We start from the raw sequence: 21,584 nt of genomic DNA on the forward strand, positions 1-21,584 counted from the left end.
TAAAAGCATCTTTTACCACCTTTGATGATTCTCTTTGTAAAATAGTGGGAAAAGCTTGTATGCTCTGCTGTGACAGAAGGTGCGGATGGTTGTCATTTTGAAATAGATGCTGGATATTCCAGTTGCCAGGTCGGGTTACAAGGCGAGGGGAAAAACCCCTCCATGGCATGGTCAAAATTAAAGAATGATAAATGAAACTGCTTCAGTTGCACAGTTTGATTTGGAGACTTGAGACAGATACCATGATGTCAAGCATCATGTGTTTGGGGCTGTCTCTGCCCGTACAGCGTGTCATCATTTGTCTCTCCAGAAAATTATAATAAATGTATCAATATTTAACAGATTTATAGATAATGTTCAGTCTGACAACAACAGTTTCAGTCCTGACACACGGCTCAATCAACAAATAATAAAAAAATACCGACACTGTCAGTGAATCCACTGAAACCGTGAATCTGCCAAATGACTGGCTGGCAGCAAAACAACTCAGGACAGGTTTCCTATTGATCGCCACATGTTCTGGTGGCCGCTTCCCATTCACGCAGCAGGGAGGAGGAGGAGGACACGGTGGCAGACAGACAGAAAGACAGAGAATGCTGACACACTTGAGACCAAGTGGACTCATGAAGGGGGGGGGAACAGCAGACACAGGAGCCTGCAGAATGTGAGCAGCTGTTTCAGGCCCGATCCAGGCATGGAAATAGCAGCGCTTTACAAAGCAGAGCTTATCTGAGGGCAATTAGAGCCGGTGAGAAAACACGGCAGCAGCTTTTGTTGTTCACCATCAACTTTTAAAAGAGAGGCTTGTTCGGGTTGATGTGTGATTCTCCATTCATTGATTTTACACAAAGAAAAAGCAAAAGTGCTTTGTTGAGTTTTTTTACACACACACACACACACACACACACACACACACACACACACACACACACACACAGGGATGATAAAAAGCCTTACAATATAACACAGCCTACAGAAGGTTTGAATTTCTGTACATTTTCAGTAACTTTTTGGTAACAATGCTTTATTTTATGAGTGTGTAACTTCAAAATGTTTTCTTGATCATTTCCATGGACGTTTCTAGGACGGCACTATGTAAATTGGTACAAATTATAGGGAAAATAAGAAATATCTTAAATGAAACGTTTAATTTAAACCCAGATTAATTTATTGATAATTTATTATTCGAAACTTTGGTGTCTAATAGTTTGCTTGCCTGCAAACAACGTCACATTTTTGCATGTTCAGCTGACCTGCTGTGAACTGACCATACACTGCTAGACTCTCCGGGGTTTTGCTGGATATCAATTTTGATTAATTAATTGGAAAAGTACCAAATAAAAACAGTCTCTAATTTTTCCATACTTCCTCCCAAATTAGCAGGTTCTTTCTGGACAACATCATAGGATATTATAAGGAAAAGAGGGGACTGTGAAATAAGCACAAACAGTGTGAAAGGTTATAGAAGTGATTTGAGCAGTACAGATAGATACAGAGCTGAAAACATATCAATTGCTATCAAATGACTCAGACAGGCCTCGGCCTGAAGGTCGGTCAGGTCCAATGAAAAGCCTCAAACAATGTTCATATTTTCATCATTCTTTAATTAAATATTGATGACCAGCTCCTACATCATGCAGCCCACACGATGTAATTTAATCAGCAATCCAGGTCACTCAGTGTTTTGTCTAAAGCACCTTTCAATGCAGCATCAGAAAACACTAACAGCACCAGTGGTGTAATAGTGGTTAAATACTCAGGTGCTTCTTTAAATGAAGCATGGGTAACACGTTAGTTCAAGCACTCATGAGCCGTATACAATAACATTTAATAAATGGTTCATAACACACTAATGTAGTTGTGAGCAGCTATAAAGGACATTTTAAGTGTTTATTAATGTACAACATTTGTCCAAAATTATAACTTTAACAACTATAACTCCTCCACTTATGGGTAGAGGAGATATAGTTGTTGACAAATACATCTACAAACATTTGTAGTGTGTTGTATACCAGTTTATATACTGCTTACTAATTTATCAATTCCACCATGCTACTTTTTCTCCATGTTGAGACTCTCAAAGTGAAAATAATAAGTTGTGCATAACTCTGTCAAGTATGGATAAAATCAGTTTCTTCATACTAAACTAGATCACTTCTTAAAATATTCTCTCATGCAATTGAGATCTGCCTGAAGCCAGTAAAGCTGGTAAAAATCTGCCTAATTATTGAAACAAAGTTTCACATTTGAGTACATATATTGTTGGTTGTAACCACTTTATCGTGGTTGCATTTAACCTTTCTGTTCTATTTTTGATCCATGACATTATCAGTCGGTCTACTATTGTATTTAATGTTTTGTTTAACTGTTTACTTTTTTTATTATATCTTGTTTTATTTTTTACTAATATCTCTTGTTGCTGTAAGAATACAAATGTCACCGCTGTGGGACTGATAAAGGATTATGTTAACTCTCTTAATGTCTCTACAGCACAGTCTGATTCTGATTTTGTGAGTTATTGTTTTATTGATTGCAAAGCCCTTTGTAAATGTGATGTGTAAAAGCACAATGTAAACAAAGACACTGTATACTCAAAAAGGCAGGGCGGGTGTGAGACATACCTCTTTGACATGTCGTTTGAGATGCATGTAAACGCTCTGCCCTGTTTTGCGATAATGTCTCTCCACATGTTCTCGTCCGAAGCCCAGGAATGTGTTCATACACACATAAAGGCCTCCCTCAGACTCCTGCAGACCAAAACAAACAGTAACAATGAACAGCAGCACGAGGTGAAGAACCATCAACACAACAGCACGTTAAACACATTGAAAACTAAAGTGAACATTACACAGAAAATCAAATTGCCTTATTTTAGGTCTTAGAATCTGTCTTTATAGTACCTCATTTTAGAGCAGTTTTATACTACTTGCAGTGTATTTTTATACATCCTCACACAAATATTTTCTAATCTGACCCTGCAGAGGAAAGGATGAGAATAATCATTTCGGTAAAAGCGAATGACTTCTGTGACAAAAAACATCAAAGCTGAATTTGTATTGTGAATCCCTGTACTTTGGCCACACTACCTGCACTAGTTACAACAATTCCTCACGACATGCACATTGGAAATGCAGAGAGACGTGGCAATGTTTCCGCAAGCACATCTTCAAAAAGGCTTTCTTGCTCAAACTGTCTTTCTTGCATTTTGTCAAACAGCCAAAAATCTGTTCCAGCAATTTCTCACTTTAATCAAGAAAATACTTGCTGCAGAAAAGCCTGTTTTTTTAATGCAAATCCACAGAATCACAGTCACATTACAGCCATGATTTTAGCCAAAGAATGTCTCAAAAATAGGATTTTTGCTGCTGCTGCTGTTTCAAATGAATAACATGTGAATCCTGTTACACACAGCGACGTACAAATTCATTTCATTAACCAAGTAGAAGCTCTTTGATTTGGGGGCACCGAGAAACCTGCAGGTTAAAAACACAGTAACCTAATTCCTCATAAAAGTGCTGGTTAGTGTCTGTGGGCTGAGGCCCACACATGTCACATCTTATAGGTTGACTTACTGTATCTGAAACTTGTTACAGGATACAAACGGTGTGATTATTTTGTCTGCATGTGACCAGTGGCTCACTTTTAGGTGTTTTGAAGTGCAGGATAAATAAAGTGGGACCTCCTTCAGGAGTTGTATTTTTTCTGATGGAGACAATCTCCTGCACTTTCACACGTGGACTAACAGAGACGAACTACGTCATGAATACCTCTTCAAAACTAACCTAAATATGCAATCAGTGTGGGCCTTATGAACCCCTGTGATAAACGTTTAAGTGGCCCAGAGTGACATATGAGCTTCAACAGTGAAAGGATAAAAATAAACCAGCCCGCTTCGGGCCAACGTGATGAACTCCAGACAGCTGAGTCACCGTTAAAAACGGTTTCAAGTAGTTTTTTTTTTATGTTGGATGTCAATGCAAGTACGGTCGAGTTAAATGTAGATTCTCACAATAAAATGTGTTTAAAAAAAATAACATAAATCAAAAATAGATGATTTGATGCTATATCACTATTGTCTCAATCACAGAAGAAGTAGAAAATGACAAAATAAATGAAAAAATGGCACAATACAGGTCATGATTTTCTATGAACTCTCTAGTGATACAACAACATAAAAACAAACTACATTCCTGCTATAAAGGCCCTTACAGACTTTAAATCGATGTTTACAATACTACCATGGATAGCATGAAAGTCATGGTTACTCACAAAAACACAATACAATGAATTGATTGTTATAAACTATGCTAAACGGCACACATGTAAGGTTTTAAAAATGCTTTTAAATTCACTGTCGTGAGTAAATAATGATAGAAACATAGGATCACTATTACAAACTTCCAGCTATCACTGACACACTTCAAGTCCATTTTTTGACAGATTATGAATTACCCAAAAAACAACCGTAAAGGTGGCTGTAAACTCTTTTTCACACACACACACAACAACGCACCTGCAACCTGACAGGGCTGTTAAAGCTTTTAAAAATGAATTCAAGGCAGGTGTGTCAGCTTTGTGTGTTTATTGGGTTGAAGCGGTGATGTGGCCTGAACTGCACCGTCTACCGCTCCATGCACAAAGGGAAACTCCTCCATCCCTCTCTCCTGAGATGTAAACAACATTTAATTTTTTTTTTTTTTCTCTCTCAAATTCACGGGGAAGGTGGCCGCGCACGCACACATTACAGCAGATTCACATGTGTGTTGTTAAGCCGAGCCTGCGACGCGCTCATGTCTCGGTGTGTGTGTGTGTGTGTGTGTGTGTGTGTGTGTCTGGACACTTACGGGAGAGTCGAAGGAAAAGGCGCACTCGCTCTTGAAAACCCTATCTCCCGTTCTGGGCACTCTCACGGTGGGCATGAACGGGACCAGCAGCTCTCCGAGGTCTGCAGCCATCTTCGCATTCCTGCTTCTCGCACCACAGTGCTGCGGAGCCACCGGAGCAGCGCTGTCAGAGGAGAGGATGCTATTTTTAAAGCCCTCCGTCTCTACGTTCCTCGAGCCAGAGGGGATGTGACGCGGTAAAAAAAAACATAAAAATAAAATGACAGCGGGGCGGAGGCTGGTGGCTACTGCAGGGCGGCTAAAGCTAATGCAGGCTAATGTTGTTTCTTTTGTGTGGTTTCTTGCATGCGTATAAATTGCATCGCTACTGTTGACTGTGGTGACGCTGCCTGCACGAGGATGTTTTACCAGAAGGGCCCCTCCCACCTCTGAGGATGATTCATAAAGACACCCACACTTACTACAGCGCGTTACCCCCAGAGCCGTGTAAAGAGAGAGTTAAGTCAACGGAAGTTCAAAATGCTTCATTGTCACCTGATTCACAAATACTTTATATGGTTCCAGGAAGTACTTGGTGGGTAATTTGCATGTGTAGATATTGGTAGAAATCTGTACAGAGAGACAGAATTGCGGTTTTCGCTAATAAGTAGCCAATAAATCAATTTACAATATTTATATATAGCAACAACATACGTATTTAGACACTTTAATTGTGTTTTAATTTGCTAATATTTGAAGATAGTTACCTGCCACGATGACATATTGTAAGGTAAAGTTCCCTTGTTTAATAGAGCAGTGAGATTTAGTGGCATCTAGTGGTGAGGTTGCAGATTGCAAGAAAAAACATACCTCCATTCACCCATCCATCTCTCAGCGTGTAGGAGAACTACGGTGGCCCTCTGGTAGAGATAGGTGTCGTTAGGATTGTATGACTACAAGAAGCTACTTTTATCAATACTTTATTATACAAGACAGGTAGCCAATCTATCACATGTAGATCAACGAGCACTCGCACTTGTATTCACAGCTATGGGACGAATTAGACAATCACTAGTTCACCCATACGGCATGTTTTTGAACTGTGACAGGACACAACAGTACAAATAAAGACACACGAGGACAAAATATCTGAGTCCATATAGATACTTTATTTACGCAAGAGGGGGGAAAATGTACAAACAGTGAGATTGATCGGCTTGATGTACTGATGGCAGACGCGTCTGGATTAATTGTCAGGGTTTGACTTGTGGCTGTAGTCAATCAGCTCCTTGTTGAGGGTCTCCACCTGGAACCAGGGGCCGTCTCCCTTTGACCTCATCTGTCGACGCACCTCCAGCTGCGTCAGTCTGTTTGACGACAAACAGGCAGTGAATTGATGAAATCATGCTTTAGAAATGGAAAACTCGAGCGAGCTGTGAATCCCAGACTATTGCAGGAACACTCTTCACTCTCTTTTCACAAAGCCAGGAGAAAAGAAAAACAATGACATATTTCTTCAGAAAAATCTGATCTTCACCGATTCTCCTGAACATCCTTGTGTGGTTAAACTAGTAGACTCACACAGGAGTGGAATCTAAAAGCGTAACCGTGTCTGTGTAAGTCACTGGTGATTACAGTTATGTCAAACCTTTGTGTTCGGGTGTCTATCGTCAGGATTTGAGTGGTTCCTTTCAACGGAAATGCTCAGTGACTGTTAAACACAGAAATTGGTGCAACAGACGTTGAGAACTGCACTGCCATGGGCTGACTTTGGGACCAACATAAAGAGACACAGATACTTCCACTAATGCAGTTTGCATCCGGTGTTGTACAGGAGGTGTGCTTGATAAAAAAAAATGTTTTAAACACATTCCCTTTTACCGGTGAATCATATACAGCTCATGTTTGGTGTGTTAGAAACAATCCATTTCAATTTGGGAAGTTACATAAAAAATATTTTAACACACATTTAACACTGGAACAAAACACAGTTGTATGACTGAACAAAGGGCTATGACAGCCGCTCTAACTGCCACAGACAAAACTGTCCCTCTGCTCCCTGGATGCTTCAGTGCAACTGGACACGTGTTACAATGAAATACATTCAGACAACAATGGCACCAGATATTAGTGAAATTCAATTAAACATGCACAGGAATCTAACCTCACACATGTTTAACCAACAGAAATGTGAAACCTTCAAATGAATCACTTGGACTCATACTTATAGCAATGACACCACTGACTGTGCTATGTGAAGTAACAAACTTTGTTTCAAGGTGCTTAATTTGAATATTCAGAGCATTAATATAGCAGCGAACAACAACTAGTTGTTTAGTTAGAAATGTCTTCATGCCCCTGTATCACAACTGTGTTCTGGCCTTCACACGTGACAGTATTTTGGTGACAGAAGCAACAACATAACACGGCAGTACTAAAACTCACCTCATGTCTGCCTTTTCTTTCTCTATCTGGATTGCAGCCATCATCTTTTCATAGTCCTTCACTGGGGAATCATAGAAGGCCCATGTAATCCACCTGGTGATCGGGTGCTGACATGACAGGGAAAAACACACAGATGACAAGAATATTTGTAATGACTGCAAATGTCTTTCATCTCAAACAATCACAGATTTCTTTCAGTTAAAGTAATCAAGTAGTTGAACAAGACAAGTACCTTGTAGTACTCCCAGTGCTCAGGTTCGTAGTCCTCAGGAGCTTCAACCAGCTCTGCTTCACCTTCACAACACAATCACACCAAAGTTCAATTCAAAGTAACACGCAACTGCTTTTGACTTACTCCTCAAATGACATCTTTAAATGACCAAATATTATCCAATGGTCCAAATAACACACACACAAAAACACGAAGACGTATCTTTGCTTACCGACGAAGACGTTCACACATGTGACAATGACAGCCACAGGAATGCCGGTCAGCAGGACGTAAAATTGCTGAAAAGACAAAATGAAATACTGAAAAGTGTAATGTTGTTCTGCATGAGGGCTGATCAAGACTGGAGGTCTAACTGTTGCTTTGATGCTAAAGTAGTTGACATTTTATGCATAGCTTTTACTTCATTACATAGGACTTCGATATAGAAACTACTAGCACGGGAGTAAATGTTTCATTTTGTCCACTTTAGGTTTGATGTTTGCGTGGCTCACTACTGGCTCCATGTAATAATAATAATAATAATAATAATAATAATAATAATACATTTTATTTATATAGCGCTTTTCTTGACACTCAAAGACACTTTACATTAAGATCATCATATATAAAAACAATACACTAAAAACAAAGTACACAATAATAGTCACACATTAAAAGCAGTTAAAAAGTTAATAAACAAAAAGGTGGAAGCCGTCTGGATTAGGGCATCTTCATTTTTGAAATATAAATATGACACAAGCTTTGAGCAGTGATGCAAACACGTTCAGGAACACAACTTTAAATAGTGTTGGGGACCTGAACTCGAGAAACATTAGATTAGAGGCTTCTAGTATCGGTTAAAGAGTGCACAGGTACAGCAGGGCTCCACTTAAATATCTTGGTGATCAACACACTGAAATGTCTGAAGACCGACTACTGCTGGCATCGATATTATCATCTACTGCAGCCACCAAATTGAGCCAAACACAAACCCTAAATTTGTCGTGATCGCAGGAAATGAATGAGATGATGTTCCCGTACTCACCAATAAGCGCAGAAATCGCCTGTCGTAGAAGTCAGTGGGTTTGATGACAAACATTTTCTTTCCATGACCCCAACGAACAGCCACTGTAAGACAAGCAGGCGATAGAGTTGTGAGCATGTATTTAAACAAATAAAAGGAGTGTGCTTTATTGACATGTTGATATGTATAATATAAGACCAGAGTGACTTACATTCTGGTTCTTGTGATAATGTTGTGAACTTATTAGGCTGTAGTAGTAAACTAAACAATCAGTGTTTACTAAATCCACAATACTCATGATCATTCCTAAAATTTGTCTTCTTGTCAATAAATCAACAATATGAACTAAATCATATAAATTATATTTAACGTTACTACGGTTTACAAACTCGTGTGGTAAAATATTGAATGTACATCTCACTAAGTCAAATGAGTTTTATTGTGTTACAGTGTCAACAAATTACAAGTACATTGAATTATTATAGAATAGGATAAAATGAGGTGTTTAATTTAATAGAAACTCTGAACCCCAATATATTTGTATGATATTGTTGACATGCAAACGCTATAAAACAACTATTACACTGACTGCCACATTTATAAAATGTGTATCTGCTGGCAAATAAGAGTGAGCAGCTATATAACTATTAAAGTAACGTTACGAACCTACTAACGTTATGTACTTTGTGTTGACAGCAGGACAAACTGTAAAGTTAATATTAGCAAGCTAGCAAGCTAACAAGCCTCGGCACAAGGTCATGTGAATAGACGGCCACCTTTAGGTGCACCTTCGTACTCTTTAAAGATCATGGGCGTCTCTTACCTTTATCTGTCCGCGGGACTGCTCGACAGAGTAAATTTGCCGCATTATTTCCAGATTTCAGAGGACTCAGTCTGGCTGCAAAAGCAGCAGCAGACCTGAGAACACTCATACCCACCATCTCTACAAAGGGACGGCAGTTCAACAACACGAGCTCTGATTGGTTGATGACATACTGAAGCGGAAACCGCCATCTTTAATGAGGGCAGATAGGTAGATTTGTATTTTAATTAAATTTTATGATTGTGTAGGCATAGTGTATAGTAGTCATTGCATAAATATATATTAATAGCTGAAAAAAGCAAAACAATTTTTTAAAAAGCGTTAGATGTAGAAAAATGCATTGTGGGTAATGTGGGAAGGACAACGGTAAAGATGGCGACGTCCTCATCAGCAGGACGCGTTTTGACTCTTTGCAAGCAGTTTCAAAATGTCTTTAGGATATCCTCGGCGATAACTACCCATCACGGCTCTTCTACTTTGACCAAGTACCAGCCTCATCTTCACAGGTAACGTTAAGTTAAGAGGAAAACAGGATCTGATCTAATTTAACACAATCAATATCAGTCCCAATAAATGAAAGTCTTAAATGTGGTGATGCGACCTCCATTCATTTGTTGAGTTAATCTATTGACGTATAGAGGCATGGGTTTAGATATATTTAGCAGTGTTATATATTTTATTTGGTGTATAGGAAGACGAGAAGTGGCATTTTAATAGAAGTATAATGCACTCGTTTTTGGATTTGCCCAAAACAAGTGCATTTGCTGCTTGCTGATGACCAAAATTCAAACTAAGACGCAATCCTAGGAAAATGGAATACCAATTCTAATTTAAGTTTGATTATCCATTTTTAATTATTGTTATTGGGAGACCAGGGAAAAGTCTCCCCTTGCTGCCCTGTCTTGGTACAGTCCCAGCAGCTCTGTGGGTCAGTGTCGAGCCCTGCACACCACCATCAGCAGGAGAGGGCTGGACGAGTTCTTTGACGTCCCCGAGAACTGGGGAGAGTCCAACGTGAAGTCAGGTAAAACACTTAAGATGGCTCCTCCACTATGGCTGCAGTCTGCTCATAGCTTTAACAATAGAGCATTGTTTGAACATTCAACAGGTGCACCATGGACTGCCAAACAACTGAGGACAAAGAGCAATGAAGATTTACACAAACTCTGGTAAGCACTGTAGAGATCACACTGGTGCTTCAGTGTTTTTGAACATTTCTCAGCTTTGTGTTTCACTCTCGTTCTATCTCAGGTATGTGCTGTTAAAGGAAAAGAACCTGCTGGTCACACTGGAGCAGGAATCAAAGAGGCAAAGGGTTCAGATGCCGAGTCCAGAAAGAACAAGGAAGGTTGGTATGATGCTCAAGTGACATCGCCACCATTACTGTAGACCTCTGTCAGCCTTTGACAGCGGTAGGTGGGATGCAGGGTTTCTATTTAAGTAGGAGCCCTGGCTGAGCTAACTCTTGCTGTCCTCTACTCCTCCCAGGTGGAGCGGTCAATGATCAGACTGGAGACGGTGGTGACGGAGCGAGAGACTGCTCTGCGACTGCTGCAGACGGGACAGGAGAAAGGCAGACCAGGAGCCTGGAGAAGGAACACATGTGGACACGTCTACTGGTGGGGGCAGATTCGCCGTATAAATTATATCGGAAATGCAGCACACATTTTAAAGGTTCCCTATGTAGTTTTTGTTACGTTGCACAGTAGCTGGATTCTCGCCATGTCTCGATTACGTGAGAATCGCAGGATCACGTCACACAAAAATCCATCTCGTCGGTCTTCAAGCTAAGCGTTTGTGTCCAGTTAGCCAGTCCTTTGAGCAGCTACAGGTGTGGCTTGAGAGTTTTATTTATGGAACTGGAGTATTTCTTTCACAAAAAAGAAGAGCGAAGAACAGCGCTGAAGGTTTTTCCCTTTTTACTATTCCACTGCTCAATGGCTGGTGGTAACAAGCCAAGATATGCTGGAATAGGACAGGGAGGAAGACTCCTAGCTAGTTTACATGTATATAAACAATGCAGGATTTAAAATGCTTTGACAAAAATCAGCTGTACACGTTTTATGATGAAACTTTGCTTGAGCCCAAAGATGCACACTTAATGTTACAATCCAAACCTGGTCCAGATTTCAACAGAATTTCATTGTAGACAGGACTGATATAGACTTTCTGCTGGTGGTCTGTTACCTGATTGCAGTAGATCTAAAAGGCCAGGCTTTAGAAAATAAAATGTGGCATCACTCACTTTATTTTCTTTCCCTCAGGTATCGATTCAAAGAATATGCTATTCCGTGGTACATGAACAGAAGGTACAAGCGAAAGGCCTTCTTCACGCCCAAGTTCGTCCAACCTCACATACAGTAAGATACGGCACATGTCATTTTGTCAGTGTAAAAGATGTGTGGAGTTTAACCCCAACTTATGTTGTGCAAAATTCCTGTTTACTTACAAAATACAGATTTTTATTTGTTTTCATATTTTTCTGTCTTGCAGGCTGCGCATAGAGAAGCATCTTCGACAGAAGGCCAGGAATGCCAGCTTGGATCGGAGAACTCGGTCCGAACTCAAGGAGATGTTTCCTCAAGTAAAAGTTTCTGAATCATAAAACTTCCAAGTGCATCTTTTACAATTAAGGCATATTTGACAGCTGTGCAGACACAAGGCCTTCTCGGCATTTATTTATCTGCCGAGTTAATATGAATAGTCAAGTCTGAATCGGCTCATGTCACATCATTGGTCTAAAACAGTTGTCCTATGTTGAGTATGAGTGTTTGATTTATTTGATCCTATACGATAAACCATGCTGCATCACCCTGAAATGTGTTGGTTGCTGGTTTATTTTTAAAACTCAATATCAAAACATGTGTTCTCATCATTAGTCTGTAAAATTTGTATTCAGTTTGTAGATTATGTTAATGCAACTTTACAGTAATTTGATAGTTATCAAAATGTAAACTTGCTGTTTATCCAACAAACATTAAAAGCAATTAATACAAGACACCCCTATAATTAAAATCATGTACATGTAGAAGTGAAACAAACTTCACATCACACACATTTAACAAACAATGAAAATTAAATACAGATGTATTTGTGTTGACACAAATAAGCAAGAATAGGGTTTTGCCTCAGAGTTTACTGACTACACAAAAAAAGACTTGTGAACAGAAGAAATGATTCACCCCAAACTAGGTCAGTCCTCCAAATACACGTTACCGTGTCAGTAGAAACCGTTCAGAGCAAATTGTGTTTCTCCACATTGTAATCAAAAAGTTGATTTAGAAGCTACACACTCGTATTTAATGATCCTTAGAACACGTCAATGTCTGAAGAAGGGGACAACAGGTTCTTCAGCTCTTGTCAATTCCAGAATTATTTTTGGAAATTTCCACAAAACTCATATCTAGAAATAAGGCAACAGACTTGACTGTAATGACAAACAATGGAATTCAAACCATCTTTCATCATAGTGACGGTTTGCTTTGTAGATGTTTGTCTGATTTTCACAATAAATCCCAGACAGGTGGTATATTAACAAACTTTAAAAAAAACAAATCATACAAAACAAGAGTGATCATCTGTGGGTGTTCCTGAGTCCGGGGCCAGAGGTGAACTTGTGAGCTTGTGGCGAAGACAGTGCTGGAGGGGGTTGGGTGTCGATTCAAGGGCACTTCCTGTCTACACACTGCTTTCCTCCCTCCTCATACTCCTGTTTGGAGATCCACATCTGCTGGAAGGTTCCCTGGTTGACACGGAACACATGTTTAGTTTCAATAAATCAGGATGAAAGTAGGAGAGGCCTGAATACACATACAAGCAAAGACAAAGCTGTTCAGCAAAGTGGACCATGTGATTACAGAGCCCATGCATTTTGCCACCGCTTTTATCAATATTTTTAGGGGACCAAGTTAAACTTACATGGACAACTCCCAGACCTGACACATTGTGGTAGCCACGCCATTCAGCATACCCTGCTTTATGGTCTATTCTATTCTAAATGGACCATATTTTACCAAATGAACATCATGCTGTATTGAACAAGACCTAGAGATTGAGACCATAAACTCATGATTACTTGATCAGGTGAGAAGTGGAGTCTCTCATTGACTTCTTTTTGCAACCATAGGAGTCGCCCCCTGCTGGCCATTAGACAGAATGCAAGTTTAAAGCGCTTCACTTTTCAGACTCTGAGGATGCCGCCTGCTCGTTGCAGCTCTACTACTTAAACATCACTATCACCTCTTGAGGTACTACTAAGTGTTATTACAAGACAGGACTGGTAGCGGCTAGCTGTTAAGCATGCTCATTTCAGTAGATATCTCTGCAACACAATACATAAATGCTTTTGAAATAACGTCGACACCGTTACTATTTCACATTCTGTTAATGTTGGTTAATTCTTTGAAGTTTTAACTGCTTTGTGTCCTTACAAGTGATGCCAGGATGGAGCCTCCTATCCAGGCACTGAAGCGGCGCTCCACTGTCGTGTTGTTGGCTATCAGCTTCAGCCTCATGCTCTGTAGATCAAAGACACACGTTAAAACTCTGGCAGGAAATATCGCGGTGTTAAGGAATGTATTTCAATGATCAGACCACATAAACTGTGTGCACAAATCAATCATTATTTATTAACTCATGTTGTCATTAACTAATAATGTGTTAGGAGGAGCTGGCATGAACTCACCGGAGGTGTTTTCTGGGAGAGTTCTCTGTTCAGTCTGTCCGTGAAGCCCTGAATGAGCGTGTTTCCTCCGGTCACCACCACACTGCCATACAGACCCTGAGGCACAAAGTCAGAAAGGCTCAGCAAATTAGGCTTTATAATAATAATAATAATACATTTTATTTATATAGCGCTTTAAAAAGGCACTCAAAGACACTTTACATGTTAAAAAACAGAAACAATAGAAGCATTTATAATAAGAACAAAATCTATGACATAAAAGTAAGAAAAAAAAATAAAAATAAAATAAACACGAAAAGAAAGAAAGAAGACATACATGACTGACTTTAGAGGTTAAAAGCAGATTTGAACAGGTGGGTTTTAAGTGCAGTTTTGAAAGTGGCGAGTGACGAAGAATGTCTGAGGTGTTGGGGCAGGGACGGAGAAGGCCCTGTCCCCCCAGGTCCGATGCTTGGACAGAGTAGGGGGGTAAATGTTTTTGAAGCCATGCTGAAGACCGTAACAAGGAATGAATTCATTACCAAAACTTGTATACATGTTGTTTTGGGCGTAGACAATAGACAGGGATTTCCTGCATGATAATATTTTTACACAGTAAGTTTTTTAAAGGATAAAAGTTAAACTCAAGCGTCTCGAAGAAGACACCAGGAATAGGTGTGACCCGTGTGATAAAAGCATGTTGATAATTACCGGCCGGATGTCTATGTCACACATTCCCACGCTGGTCGTCACCACATGACCGACTCCCAACATGGTGTTTCCAGACAGGCCCTGCAGTGATCACAGCAAACATCACGAAATTACATTTTCACAAAAATATTCCGCAACAGATCTGGACGCTTTCAACAACTTTTCATGACAGCGCTTTCCTTTTTTGGGGGGGCAGCATGTTGAGCTATTTAGTCTGCCCTGTTACTACACATTAATAACACACACCTTGGCATTAGAGGGGTCAAACAGCCCCTCTGGGATCTTCAGCCTCTCGGCCCCGAAGTCACAGTTGTAGCCGTTGGGCAGCTCATAGTGCACTGTGGGCATCTGTGCAGCAACCCTGATGAAAGAGAGGAGGGTCACCTGTGAGTACGGCAGCACCATTTTCCAATAACATCGTCTTTCTATGTCTTCAATCAAATATCACAATAGCGTCTTCTAAATTAAATTGATTATAAGAAGCACAAACTAACTCAAATTTCTCCGAAAAATCTGATGTGAAATATTTTAAGGCAAAATAATTTGAAGATCGCAGTTTTGTTTTTACATCTTTATTGTTCAACCATAGAATTCTGCTCATGGGAATACCCCGGTCTAGTGAAATCAGACCATTGTCTTAATGTTGCACTCAAATACAGAATAATTAGATTGTCAGTGTATAGCTGGGAGGATTTATTTATGTTTTTCGCTATAATTTCCCTTGAAACTGTTGTGCTAATTTTGCACGAAAAGTTCTTAATGAAATGAGAAAGTACTTTTTATTTGTCACGTATTTAATTCACACAAGAGTATACACAAATAGGCTCTGACATGTGGTTATTCCATAAAGACATTTCGCTATATTCGCAGCTAGAACATCTAATGTTATCGAGAATGACTAATATCGGGATGGAAGCTTTTGGCCGTATTGCATAGCCCTACTTGTGAGTTAGTTATTTTGGGATGAAACTCACATTTTAACCTTTCAGCAGAAGTTCACTTCTGCAAACCTCCACATAAGCTGAGGGTTAAAGTAAAGGACAATCACATTAAGATGCAAAAAATGCTCTTACTGTTCATCATATGGCGAGTCAGACACCTGCAGCACAGATGCCTGGAAGTCCTGGATCACACACTGCAAATATTAAGAAAGACAAGTTGGCATACATTCAACCAAACACAACACATACCAACAATTCCTTCATTTCTGCAAGGTCACAACAAAAGGGTGTTTCAGAGTTTGCTGCTTACGTTACACATGTAGTTGTGCCATGAGCGAGTGACTTGAGGTAGTTTCTCCTTTTTCTTCCAGCTGGCCGGCGATGCCTCTCGCACTCCATCCTGTAATGACAAACAGTGGTTCACAGTGTGTGGTATGAAGGAAGATGACAATAAGGGCGAATAAAGACTCATAACGCACAATGAAGAGTTAAGTTGAAGCTTCCTGGTCCAATTTTAGGATGATTTGATTTCTAAACGTGGGCCTGTGTGCTGCAGATAAGAGCTGGTTCTTTATTAAATCCCTCCACGCTATCATTCAGTGCATACTGTTTCTATATGCATGTATGTCAAAGAGTGAACATAGATCATATTATGATCACACGACCTAAAACAGGGATTTTAACAGCCAGTTAATCAAATCTACCAGCAGGAAAAATTATATTTAATTTCACCAATGTATGGATGTTTTTATCGTTTATTTGCAAGACACCATCTGACCCATAAAGCCACTTACATGTGCAATAAAACACAAAGACTCAGGAACGGGTTTCAGGCTGGAGCAATACATCCCAAATATTTCTACTAGATTACCGTATTAGAAATGCACTGTTCCACCTGTGAAACACTGAAATGAGATTCTCTACAATAGTGTTATCTTACCTTTGATGCAATCATGTATGGGGGGATTATTTCAACATTTAAATCTTGAAAAAGCTCCCGACACTGCATGCTCATGAAGTCTCCAGCCAGGGGCGATTTGACGATGCCTGTCAGAGAATTAAAAAACCACATGACCTGAAGGAACACGATTTAGTTTCATCTGAAATAAAAACATGAGAATTACTGCTGCACCAACAATAGTTCATGACGACAACAGAAGCTTGTAATAACATTTGTGGGAACAGCCGGCTTGATGGGCGAGGCTGAGATGCAAGCTCCAGCCAGCAGATGGCAACATTAATCATACAAGATAACACATGCGTTATACATTTTCCATTACTCATCTTAGGTGATTAGTTAATATGTAAACAAAATAAATTATGCAGGTAGATGATCAACTTGTGGTGAATGATTTATGATAATACCTTGCTGCAGGACGTAGCCATCGTGCACTGGAATTGCTGTGGTGTGTGTGGCGCCGCTGTCCAAGACCAAGCTTGTAGATCGCCCGTTGGCAAAGCTTAGACACTCGGAGTGAAGGAAATGTAACCCAGTTCAACACGTAACAGATACGGTACTAGTTTAACAGACTGTTCATCAGCTAAACAGTACTCTCAGAGCATTATCAGACACTTAATGGAAAATATCTCTCATATTAGCTTCGTCTCCCATCCTTTTCTGGATGAAGTGAAGGAGTAAAGGATACGCAGATAGCACGGCAGATTTGCAGAGGAAGAAGGCAGGAATGTTGTAATGTTCAAACATCAGCTCTGTCAGTTTCTCTCGTTTCGCTCGTGTGTTCCACTGAGGACACAAAACAGAAAATAGGCCGCTCGTAAAAGATTAATGTCAGCGCAACACAAACTACGGAGTTTTTTCGTGAGGTGATGAGGACCAGAGCAGGAAACAAGCTCTTAAATTCAAATCCTCACCTCATCATATGCGGATTACTGCTAAAGCAAACAGCATCTCAAAAAGCTTACCAGCTACTATGAGTATTAAACGAACATGTTAATATTCTAAAACAGAACCGGACTTTAAATCTGCCACCATGTCGCTGCTTGCTGATGAATTCAACATATGTGAGTACTGTTTGGCCATGGTGCAATGCAATCACAGAACATGTAGCTACCAACCAGTGTTGGTTCAGACTCTAGCTCGTACAAATGCCGACTCACCGATGCTTCTGACATGAGCACTGGATGCAAGCTGGGTTCAGACTTGAAGTGCATCTTGTAGGTGTGATCCAGAATGGCCTGGAAACTGTCCCAGTCCTCAACTGTAAAAGAGACGGAAGAGAAAGCACAGACGGGGCTTGTTAAATGTCAACAACCTTGTGCTTAACATGAGATAGCCAAAATTTGGGAAATAACATTGCGACTATGTATGTTCTCAAGATATGTCTTTACTATATTTATGGCGTCAGGCCTACAAAAGAAAAGAAAAAAAAATCGACGCCACAAACAAATTGTGCATCGATCATCGTCATCGCTGGGTCAGACGGTGGAGAAAATAGAGCAACAATGAGTTTTTTTTTTTTTTAGATTAAAAAAATTGAACATCGAGCACCAATGTTCCAGGTCAGCCCTCTGAAGGCGCCTGTGGTCCCACAATGCTGTTCTGCTGCAATTAAGATTGGTGTCACACTAGTCTCTAAATAGCCTCCCAGCCAAACTCCACTGGACCAGATTCTGATGAGCATCATTAGCTAGGTCAGCGCACCGGAGTGCTCCTTTCACAGACGCTGTCAGAAATCAAACAGTCGAACAGAGAATTTCGGCTTGGCTTGACAATACCCGATCGGCCAATAGAGAGGAAATTTATGTAAAACCATTTTGAAAATTGGTGAATGTTTAAAGAATATATATATATATATATATATATATATATATCTTAGGCAAAAGGTCACCATTCCCTGGAAGCAGCTTCACCTGTGTGAGGCTTTTGAAATTTGTAGTTAATATAAGTTGTGTGTGTTTAAGTTAAATGAAAGCCTCACAAGCTATGTGAAATTGCAAAGAGCTTTTTTCACTCGTTTTTAAACATTTTATAGACTAAACAAATGATTGATTAATCAAAATAATAAAAGATTTCTTGATAATTCATATAATCAGCTGTTTCAGCTCTAATTTTGGATAACTGTTAAGCTAAATCAGCGGAGGCCTGGATAAGTGATGGAAAATGGATGGATGGATGTTAAGCTAAATAACTTTGAACAGACGTAAGGAAAACATCATCTACAGAAACCGGGGCAGAGAAAACTGAGATTGAAACTGAGCCTCAGATTATTTTTTAAATAACAGCTCAATTTAAATTCCAAAGACAGCTTGGACATGAGACCCACATCTGGCTTTGGATGTCCAACACATGCACGACACAGACAAGTACAAAAGAGGATGGGGAAAATATGACCACTGTCAGGCAGACATGGTGGTTAACCCGAGACGGAGACTGGATGGGAGAGCTCATGATAATGAGTTGCCTTGGTCTTCAAATGATCTCATTAATATTCATGATGAACGACAGTCATCTATACGCAAGTCAGGGTTGTGACGAGTTCATCTACAAAGCCGGCTGTCAGACTAGCAGGCTCTAATTATGGATATGTTCACGCATACAGCATTATAAATATTCAGTGTTGGGAGTTTACGTCACAGACTATGACGACAAACAGGGTCATGCAGTTCCACACAACCCACTTATCTTCATATGGATTGTAACTGCAGTCAGATTTTAGCATTGCACAAACACTGTACCAATGTTTGAAACAGCCTGGTCAATTACTAACCCAGTAACATGGCAGTTAAAAACCTAACTGTTCTTTAGATTTGAATGCATTTGGGGAGAAAAACAAACAAAAATCACATGCCACGAGTCAACACTCACTCATGCCATTCTTGAGCGGAGACATGACCTCCATGCTCTCCCTGGGAACCCTCAGCTGGTTGGTATCAATATAGTAGGTGGTGCCACTCTGCTTGCTCTTGTCACCATCCGTCTCCATGGGCGTGCTGCCATCCTCTCGGTCGATGGTCACACCTATCACCGTGGGAAAGTCCGCCTGAGCCGAGACAAATCGCAACAGGACACAATGCGAATCAAGACACATTCTCACAAGCCCTGGTTTTGCAATGTCCAACATAACAGCACAAATGTCCCATTTTTGAGAAACGGAGGGTGAGGCAATGCTCCTCTGACTTAAAATGCTCAAAAGTACCTGGTGTCACTCTGTCGTGATTTGGCATGTACTGACTGATTCATCTTGCACACACACAGATATCCCGCACAATAACAAGAACCTGGAACTGAGGCAGCTAAATGGAATTCAGCCATCATCAATTGTATTAAACGTATGTTTTTCCTGCTCTAACCAACTCTCATTACAGGTGATGACCACGGCATATCATAATGTGGTATTTGTACCTGGACATCAGTGTTCATCTCTAACATTTCTCTTATCAAACTGATATTTACACAATCAACATCTCCACCTAAAAACACAGATGAATCAAAACCAAGCAAAGCACTCCAGAACTAAATTAATGCCGCCTGTCTCCGGGGTGATGGTCCTCATTTCTTGACATTGTTGAACACCCGGAGGGGAAGATGAAGATGCACAGAGCAAGAAAAGACACATAGTTAATCAGGTCATCTGTGTGATCCATTTACCTTGGGACAGTCTTCTCCTGCGTAGCCAGCTCTTACAGTGTATGAGCCAATGTCGAACACCAGAGCTCCCACCTCATCTGCAAAAGGGAGAATTTCTGGGTTTCAGAAGGTTTCTGGGTTTACATTCTGCAATATATATACTTTTTTTTTTTTCACTGAAGAGTATGCAAAGAGCAGTTCTTCAAACAATATCCCCGACATGAAAAACAACAAATATTCACATAAACACCTCAGCCAATACCTCAAAAAAGCTCAGTCTGCCAAGTCATTGGCAGAAGTCAGGTTGAGAAAGCTCGTCTAGTGTTAAGTTCTTCCAGGATTGTTATTAATGGTTCTTTCCTTATAGCACGCAACAGAAAGGTAACACTATCAACACATAACAGGCTCCTCGGCTGATACTTTTACCTTTTGAACAATAATGTTACCTTTAGTAAAATAAGTATGTGGTGTGAAGATACAAATCACGAAAGGATAATTTCAAGTTGTATGTACTGAAATGTTACTTTTTACTTCGCTACACTAAAGCTACTTATAGCTAGCACACGTATTGCGTTGCTGAATGTAAATATGTGTTTAGGGGATGGTTAACGTTACAATTGATAATGACATAATAAAGCACTCAGATCATCAGCAGATGTTTTTCTCAGTTCAGAAAAAGACATCTGTGACGTTATATCTTAGATATGTGAATCTGAGCAGAGGGAAAACGCTACTTAAAGTAAATAGAACGTTCCCTCTTTAAGCACAATAACAGTAGACACATTTATCTCCAAATACAAGGAAGCTATAATAACGTTACGCAAACTGAACTGGATGTGTAACCCTAACATGAGTTCGGCAAACCCACTTTCATTCATCTCCTGTCTAGCTACCTAGGCGGTACCGGGGTTACATAGTTGTTGCATAAACAAACTAAACTGAGTCAGATGATGCACTGGAAGCGTTCACAAATTCACATATTCCTAAACGCGTGAGGATTAAAGATGTTAGCCAAACCCAGGTTTAGTCTCCCGCGAGAGTTAAACGTACGTTAGCACAGCTAGCATAGCTAGCTAACTGTAACGCTGGCTAAAGCTACCGAACGGAACAACGTGGATAACTATGTTTTATTTCACGAGAGCCCACTCACCGCCTCCATACACTCCGCCACTCATCCTTTAGATGATCTCAACGACGACTTTCTTGATAAAAAAAAATGATTACAGCAGAATCACAACCGCTGAACGGTTAATCACAACAAAGGGAATTTGTTAGCATGGAACAACCTCACAAAGCAGGCGCCACACTGCGTCGAGGCGGTTGTCCAATCAGAACACAGCACAACACCAGTACTT

General features: G+C 40.1%; 4 protein-coding genes across 6 annotated transcripts in view; 1 reads left to right on the forward strand and 3 right to left on the reverse strand.

Moving 5' to 3' along the window:
• The window catches only part of usp13 (ubiquitin specific peptidase 13), a 30,376-nt gene extending 25,392 nt beyond the window's left edge, over window positions 1-4,984 (reverse strand). For all 3 annotated transcript variants that reach the window (XM_079266749.1, XM_079266748.1, XM_079266747.1), the window contains exons 1-2: window positions 4,845-4,984; window positions 2,622-2,747 (exon numbers count right to left, since the gene is read on the reverse strand). In XM_079266749.1, the coding sequence (XP_079122875.1) occupies window positions 2,622-2,747; window positions 4,845-4,955 (237 nt within the window). In that variant the 5' untranslated portion in view covers window positions 4,956-4,984. The remainder of the gene's footprint in view (window positions 1-2,621; window positions 2,748-4,844) is intronic.
• Window positions 4,985-5,971: 987 nt separating this feature from the next.
• On the reverse strand, window positions 5,972-9,458 carry ndufb5 (NADH:ubiquinone oxidoreductase subunit B5). Its single transcript, XM_079266585.1, has 6 exons — window positions 9,327-9,458; window positions 8,525-8,607; window positions 7,712-7,778; window positions 7,501-7,562; window positions 7,269-7,375; window positions 5,972-6,190 (listed from the first exon to the last, which is right to left on the reverse strand). Exons 1-6 carry the CDS (start codon window positions 9,442-9,444, stop codon window positions 6,070-6,072), a joined length of 558 nt encoding a protein of 185 aa, XP_079122711.1. The 5' UTR covers window positions 9,445-9,458; the 3' UTR covers window positions 5,972-6,069.
• A 219-nt stretch (window positions 9,459-9,677) lies between these two features.
• On the forward strand, window positions 9,678-12,151 carry mrpl47 (mitochondrial ribosomal protein L47). Its single transcript, XM_079267177.1, has 7 exons — window positions 9,678-9,832; window positions 10,202-10,350; window positions 10,435-10,495; window positions 10,578-10,674; window positions 10,815-10,945; window positions 11,591-11,686; window positions 11,820-12,151. Exons 1-7 carry the CDS (start codon window positions 9,699-9,701, stop codon window positions 11,929-11,931), a joined length of 780 nt encoding a protein of 259 aa, XP_079123303.1. The 5' UTR covers window positions 9,678-9,698; the 3' UTR covers window positions 11,932-12,151.
• A 164-nt stretch (window positions 12,152-12,315) lies between these two features.
• On the reverse strand, window positions 12,316-21,527 carry actl6a (actin-like 6A). The gene is made up of 14 exons (XM_079267176.1): window positions 21,380-21,527; window positions 20,251-20,327; window positions 19,468-19,642; window positions 17,760-17,860; window positions 17,288-17,385; window positions 17,007-17,101; window positions 16,582-16,688; window positions 15,952-16,041; window positions 15,774-15,835; window positions 14,947-15,061; window positions 14,701-14,781; window positions 14,011-14,106; window positions 13,757-13,843; window positions 12,316-13,068 (listed from the first exon to the last, which is right to left on the reverse strand). Exons 1-14 carry the CDS (start codon window positions 21,402-21,404, stop codon window positions 12,988-12,990), a joined length of 1,290 nt encoding a protein of 429 aa, XP_079123302.1. The 5' UTR covers window positions 21,405-21,527; the 3' UTR covers window positions 12,316-12,987.
• Between the last annotated feature and the right edge of the window lie 57 nt (window positions 21,528-21,584).

This window comes from Melanostigma gelatinosum (assembly GCF_949748355.1).
Source record: "Melanostigma gelatinosum genome assembly, chromosome: 4".
In the NCBI taxonomy this organism is placed as follows: Eukaryota; Metazoa; Chordata; class Actinopteri; order Perciformes; family Zoarcidae; genus Melanostigma; species Melanostigma gelatinosum.